This window comes from Sardina pilchardus, chromosome 10 (assembly GCF_963854185.1).
Source record: "Sardina pilchardus chromosome 10, fSarPil1.1, whole genome shotgun sequence".
NCBI lineage: Eukaryota > Metazoa > Chordata > Actinopteri > Clupeiformes > Clupeidae > Sardina > Sardina pilchardus.
In genome coordinates this window covers 28,426,487-28,433,986 of record NC_085003.1, presented here as the reverse complement: position 1 = coordinate 28,433,986, position 7,500 = coordinate 28,426,487, and the positions used below count along the sequence as shown (strand labels likewise).

General features: G+C 45.0%; 1 protein-coding gene across 1 annotated transcript in view; it reads right to left on the bottom strand.

The window, feature by feature from the left end:
• ldlrad3 (low density lipoprotein receptor class A domain containing 3) overlaps window positions 1-2,140 on the bottom strand; it is an 82,439-nt gene extending 80,299 nt beyond the window's left edge. The window contains exon 1 of the mRNA XM_062548279.1: window positions 1,947-2,140. Within this exon, the coding sequence (XP_062404263.1) occupies window positions 1,947-1,998 (52 nt within the window). The 5' untranslated portion in view covers window positions 1,999-2,140. The remainder of the gene's footprint in view (window positions 1-1,946) is intronic.
• Window positions 2,141-7,500: the final 5,360 nt, after the last annotated feature.

The following is a 7,500-nucleotide window of genomic DNA, read 5'->3' as shown; positions in this document are numbered from 1 at the left end:
AAATCCTATACACGCAGAACAATTTATTGAACTGCAGTTGGAATTTTAAACGATGCAACTGTAAGTCAAGTTCAAATATGCTAATGGTGTACAATTTGTGTGTGTGTGTGTGTGTGTGTGTGTGTGTGTGTATACACCTTCCTTTAACCTGCTTATACCTCACAACATGTCATTTTAATCTATCTGCACCATGCTATTCTGCCTACTCCCTATTCTTCTTATCATCTACAATACTGTCCATCTCCACATGGTCCGTGGTGTCTGATGTTCTGTGATTCCCACTGGAGTGCTGTCCTCCATCTGCCCTCTTCTACAAACCTCCATCGTAGAAGACAAGGCTTTCTGCTGCCAGTTCATCGGGAAATTACAGTGTGTGCTGCTTTTAGTAAATCTTGATTATGTGTGTGACTACCAAGGAGTCAAGTTTATGTGTCTATACAATGCAAAGCAGTTTATGATAGTACTATGCGTAAAGCAGTAGGCTAAGATGTTAGGCCTATCAATAATGGGGATTATGTAACATGCATTCTGAGAGAGTTGGAGAGATCCAACCTGTCATCCCAGGTTATGGAAAGGGCAGCACTTAAGGTAGAAGTGTGTCATTGAGGTAGAATTTTAGTCCATTAGTTTCCCTATTCCTTTACAGAAACACAAAACACACATACTGTATAAGTGAAAAGGCCATCTGGATTACGTGATATATAGACCATGTAGCCTGCATCTCAGAATCTTTGATTCTTGCTGATAGCCGAGCAGCCTGCACTTGGACAATGCAATGTCAGACAAATTGCATGTGTCTGTTCCTGCCTTTCCTAGGATAAAATACTGTAATACAGGTAGGGGCTAGGCCGTGTAACTGATTCACATAGTATATGTGGCATGTGACAACAGTATCTTTCTGCTTAGCTTCAGGCTATATTGTTCTGCCACAACTACAATTTAGAACAGTTGTTTGTTTTTTTTTAGAACAAGACATACCGGTAGTGGTGAATTCACAAAAGCTAAGCCTGGAGACACTTGTCTTCTAATAATGGACTAATGCTGGCCTGTTAGCCGAGTTCATTCAGGTGTGTAGGCCTACATGTCTGACCTATGCATAGGCTAAATGTTGCTGGACTTCACAAGGAGCAGTAGCCTAGGCTACTTGACATTTGGACATCTCATAACTAGTCTCTAATAGATTATTAGACTGTAGCATTCTGCATTAGAAAAAAAGGGGGGAAAACTGTGCAATACTGTGAACACTTTCATGAAACGTGTTCAGGTTCTGCTATCCCTATCCATTCCATTCTGACATAGGCTGACTGTCTGCACGAAGAACAGAATGTAGGCCTAGTCCGTAATTTAAACGCCATACACGGCAACATTTAACCTTCAAGAAATCGTTTTAAAACGAAGTAGCCTAACATCACACTCTCTCGCTTCGGGCCCCCATTCGGCCAGCGGAGCAGGGGGGCAGATTGACTTGTCACCGCTGTGTCTTGTCAACTACCCCGGCTACGAATAGCCCTCACCGGCTCCCCCTCAACCTTTCGGTCCGCGATTTTTTCCTTAGGCTACAAACAACAGCACACGTTCATTTCGTTGGTGAAGCCAAACCGTTACTCGAGTCATCTGATCTTCGCGTTCAAAACTTCCACGTATTACTGAGTGTGCGAACGGCTTCAGGGAATTTTGAGAGGCGACATTGCCGAGATTGGAGGGGAAAAGAAAATGTGCATCACGACGTCACACTTCCCTAATCTTTGAAGTTTGAAAAGAAAAATGTGTGTCGGCTGGGCTTGTTTTAGCACCATCGGAAGGAAACCACGCAGAGGGGAATTGCAACACTTGTTACAAAGAATAAGAACGTGAAGGCTACACAAACTTAGTTACAGTTTAACTCCGGCGGCGCCGTCGGTGGTAATAACACAAGCGTGAGAGTTCAAAACATTCAGATGACTTACCAACCGAGCCAGTGCCCGATCCCGAACCAAGTAATAGATACCAGATCCACATCCTACAGTCTTTTTTTCGGCCTGCCCTTAAATCACCCCGCTGTGTGCCAACAATCGGGGCGATATAAATCAAAATAAAAAACTTTCCCCCTCGTTTCACCACTTGGTGTAATACATAGCCTACGTATTTTCCCTCTGTAGTTTTACTCCAGGCAAAGTTTTGAAGTTAGCCTAGTTGCATGGGGAGGTGGGCTCTCACGCTGTGGGACAGCCTACGCATCGTGGACCGAGGGAGGGGCAGAGGTGGTCGGCGATGGAGGGGCACTTGAGTTGAGTCGGGTGTCGGGTTCGCACTTATTCTGGAGAGGCGGAGACTCGCTCGGGAACAAGATGAGAGAGGCGAGTGCTAAGGGCAGAAGAATATGAAGCTCTATATCGCTAGTTAAGGTGTAATTTCCTTATAATGTGTTATTATTAGTAAAACATATAAGAATATGAAAGTAGGCTATAGGCAAATAATATTCGTAGATTTAAAGTTGTCTAAGATAAATCTTTTTACCCAGTGAGTGATGTAAATAGCCTATATAATTTTACCACACAGAAGTGAGATTTTAAACACTATGGAGGGTAGGATGAACATAGCCTAAGCAAGGTTACCAGCCCTTTAAGGAATTTAGTGTGGCTAAATTATTAGTCGGTCATGAGAAACCAGGCAAGCAGGCTCAGTAAACACCTGAGAGCCCTGGAACAACATCACTTAAGAACCCTACAAAAGATTACTAAGATCAGCGGGGAGGACACCAGAGTTTTTTGGAAGAGGCCAACATGTTCAGTATAACTACCAGAATAATGCCACAACAACTTCACTGGACAAGACCCCTACGGAGATGAAGGTCATACTCCTCTCAAGTGACTGCCTTTGATGATGATGAGAGAGAATATAGAGGGAAACTTAAACCAAGCGAATAATGTTTTATTGGTGATTTACAAGATGTTGTGCAGGCTCTGCAGTGCTGAGATGTCTGATGATAGGTAGGCTATACACCATTTTGCACAGTGTATTTTAATAGCTCAGTGTTTCACACTCAAGTGATATCAAGTATTGTGTCTCTATATAGCCTATGTACTGTAGGCTAAGTGTAATCGCACATAATTTAATTGAACAATATGGCTACTGTGTTGAGAGACATCGTATGTCTCTCAATTTCATGTTCACAAGGTGGGTGGATGGAGAGATAGAGATAGAGAGAGAGAGAGATCCCAATCCCACCCCAACTCTTCCTCCCACCTGCCTCCTGTCTCTCTCCACCGTCCCATCGGCAGAATGGCAAAATCCCAAACAATATACAGTTGGCTAGAAAAATGGTCCTCTGGATCTCTTCTCTCAATCTACTCTCTCTGTCTATAATAATAGAGAGTTTCCTTTGTGTGCATCTTAGGAAGACATCTGATGGGGAAGACTCACCTGACATGAAAAAAACACACACACATACACACACACACACCCTGAAATCTGGGTGTTGTGGGCCATGACCAAAGAGCTGTTGCCTTCACCATTTCTTTACAAGTTTATTGTGAAATTCTTCATCGAGCTGTACCTTCTCATCAGTAATCCTGTCAAATGTGTGCAAAATCTACCTTAGTGTGGCATCTTAAGTCTAAATGAGCTGTGCAGATCAAAACAGATCTCATTAATTATGTTAGACAGCGAACCTGCATTTTAGGAGGCCTGCATCCATCATCCCACGTCCATCAAATTGCAATTTGAACGTTTCCATCAACTTGACCAGTGACTTGATCCTCAGATAAGCAGTTAAATTACGTAGCTTAAGTTAATTTAAAGGGACATTCCACCATTTGAGGAATTACACACATTTTCCACCTCTCCTCGAGTTAAACAATTGAGTTTTACCTTTCTTCAGTTCATCCAGCCGTTCTCTGATACTGCGTTCATGCGGCTCGGAACCTCGGAGGACCCGCCTTTAAAAAGTCCCGACCTCCGAAAAAATTGTGTTCATGAGATCAGTTCGGAAAATAAATACAGGAAACGCATAAATACGTTATTACAACTGCTTAGTATGGTTGAGCAAGAAGGAAATTGTCTTGGGCGAGTGTTTCTGTCTGTGTTGTTAATTTAGTGACAAATTACCGTGCCTATTCGTAATGACAGTGAAATTCACCTCTTGTGTTGTTGCAAGGGAGGCCGTCGTGGTTGGAGAATATGATAGTGACGTCAAGTCGGACACCTCGGGGCACAAAACTTCCGCACGAGTCTCCGAGGAAAAAATCCCACCCGACCTAGCGTTCATGTCATTTTTCCGCTATCGGAGGTCAGAAATTTCCGAGGTTCCGAGCTGCATGAACGCAGTATGAGTACTACAGTACTAGTTTTAGCTCTAGCCTAGCATAGATCACTGAATCTGATGTTAGACCATTAGCTTCTTGCCTGCTAGCATCACGTTTAATAGTGACTAAGATTCCCGGTAATTCTCCTATTTAAAACTTGTCTCCTCTCAAGTTAGAAAGTGTAATGAGACCAACAGAAAATGAAACATAGGGATTTTCTAGGCCGATTTGACATGGAATTATATTTAGGTGTAATAATCACTAACCAATTGGCCTGCTGCAGCTCAACCTTGTTGCTGGAAGTTAGCCTACAGGGATTATTTTCAGGTGCTGCATGATATCATTGTACTGCTGTGCCCAAATTACCAGAAATCTTAGTCACTTTTAAACGTGATGCTAGCAGGCTAATGGTCTAATCAGATTCAATGATGCTAGGCTGGAGCTAAAAGGAGCACAATCTGCTATAAAAGTGTTAGCCCCTGACTAGCTGCCTGCTGTTGACTGGAGGATGCTGAGGTAGGATGGAAGCGCTACGGACTCATTGCCCCATCAGGCCTCTAACTCAGTACAGCTTGTGTGCATTGTCGTTGGCAGAGCATGCATTGACAGCCACAGAATCCGCGCCCATCAATTAGCTCGGACTATCTACAAACAGAAGGCCTGTAGGACCTAATTAGCCTTTTCGTGGATGACAACCGCTCTTAATGTGACCACTGGCCGACGAATGCCCTCATTACAGCACATTAAAGTCTAATCTGAAAGCTGTTATTGACTTAATCATGGCGGAAGCCTAATTAGTGGCTGTGGGGTGGAGATATGGGCAGTTACTGTGGGGTGGAGATGAGCAACAAGGTCGCAAACCTGGGATGACCTCTAATTGCACCAACCGCCCCCACTCTACCCCTGCCCCATGTGCAGCAGGAGGAACAGGGAAGTGGGGTATTTGAAGGTGAAAAAGGACAGACATACAAAAAAACTGGTGTCTGGGTGTGTATGCGTGTGTGTATGTTTGTGTGTGTGTGTGTGTGTTTGCATGTGTGTGTGTGTGTGTGTGTGTGTGTGTGTGTGTGTGTGTGTGTGTGCACCTGCGCGTGTGTGTAGCGGAGGGTTATCTATGATGTTGATGTAGCCTTGGCAGTTCTGGCCTCTCTGATGGAAGTGAATGCCTTATGAGTTATTGCTCACTTTCATCAGAGTGCCTCCATAAAGCAGGCAAGTGGGGCCACAGGAGGAGTGTGTAAATTACAGCGCTCGGGACCAGAGGATGACGAGTCCTTGTCGTGTCACATGCCGCGCTCTCAGAGGCTAGCGGAGGCCGCGCTAGTCTGCCGTGTGGTGTGTCTCCTCCTCACCCTCCCGGCAGTCTTAATAAAAGCCCACGTGTGGTGTCCTGTGAAGGACATTATGTTGCATGTTTGTGTGTGTGTGTGTGTGTGTGTGTGTGTGTCTGTGTGTCTGTGTGTGTGCGTGCATGAGAGAGAGAGTTACTCTGGGTGAGACAGTCCCTCCCTCCCCCTCTCTCTCTCTCTCTCTCTCTCTCTCTCTCTCTGTAGATTCTGTAGATATGGACAGAATGTAGAAGGACAGAATAGGACCATCATGTACCAACACTGTGGCTCACTGGGCACTAATGCAGAGTCTTTGATGCCAAATATACAGAGTAAAACAGAACATAAAATAAGAACACAAATGCACACCCACTCTACACCTCTGTACAACACAATGACACCACACACACACACAGACACACACACACACACACCGTGTCTCACACAGTGATACGCCATCCCGCTCGCTCACACACACTCACACAGCTAAATGCTCAACCTTCCCTTCTCCTTCATGCTTTTCATACCACAACCACTAATTAGCTAATAATCATTTATCCAACCCATATCCCTCTTCCTCCTCTGCCTCTCCCGTTTGCCCTGTCTCTCCCTGTCTGCGCAGACAAAGGTAGTTAGCATGACAGACGTGAAGCCAGATGCTCTCTCTAAGACACCAGATAGGCATCAATGACTTAATGAGGGCAGGGGAGGGTGTGTGTGTGTGTCTTTCTCTTCCAACCTGATGGATGAGAGAGAAAGAGAGATGGAGAGAGAGAGAGTGGGCTCAGGAGAGAGAGAGAGAGGGATCAAGAGTGAAGGAGAACGGGGACAGATGGCACACAGGTTGTCTCCCATGGTTCCCCAAACTCGTGCTTGGGGCTCCAAAGACTGTACAGCTACAGCACCATGGACTAAATGTGTAAAATTGGTCAAAATTTTATATTGGGTTAGAAACACATACTGGGCCTTTAAAGATGATGCATTGCTGAAATATTGGCGAGCGCTACCTACCACTGAAGCGCTGTTTTATTCGGATGAAATATATCTGTTTCTGAATCACACCTTGTGCCCTCATTCCTCTTTACCTCACAGCTATTACTTTCCCTCCAGATCGATTTTCTCGAGCAGGTTCACACGGGCAAGGAATGAGCATTACAGCTTGTTGCTGTTGGGCCTTGCTTGTTAAAAGGGCACTGAACTGTGTGTAGTTTTCAGTCAGTCGTGAAATGTATGGCTCAAATTGCAGTTTCAAATTATGTTTCACACATGAAAGTCCCTAGTGCTGGATGCGTCAGCCTACATTTCGTAGATCTCAGGCCTTTGGAGGGAATGTTTGCTGCGTGAAGCGCTGCTCAGATGTGTGGAAATGTTCCGCCATGTTCGTCGTCTGGTCTGTGCTTTCTCCTCCTCCTCCTCTTATATTTACTACATGTCCCCAATGGGGCCGCCCACTCACACACACACACACAGACACAGACACACACACACAGACACTTATGCACGCACACACACACGCAAGCACACACACACACACACACGCACACACCACCCTCCTCCTCGTTCATTTCACCACAGATCTACCATTCATCAATAATTTATGTTGATCAAGGACAAGAGTTTAATTAACTGAGGAGGACTGAAATATACAGGGGAGGGGAGAGCCTTGATTCTTTCCCCATGTCTGTCAGGCTGGGCATTCTGCTCTGCTACCCACACCACCTCATAAATAACTAAACCAGACAGTGGCATCGGATTTAGATTTAGATTCTCCTCAAGGACACAGGGACGAGAGGTGGGGGGCCAGCAGTTGGACTGGCTAGCATGATACCATGTTTTATCACCAGCAGTTGGGCTAGCTAGCATCCTACCATGTTTTATCACCAGCAGTT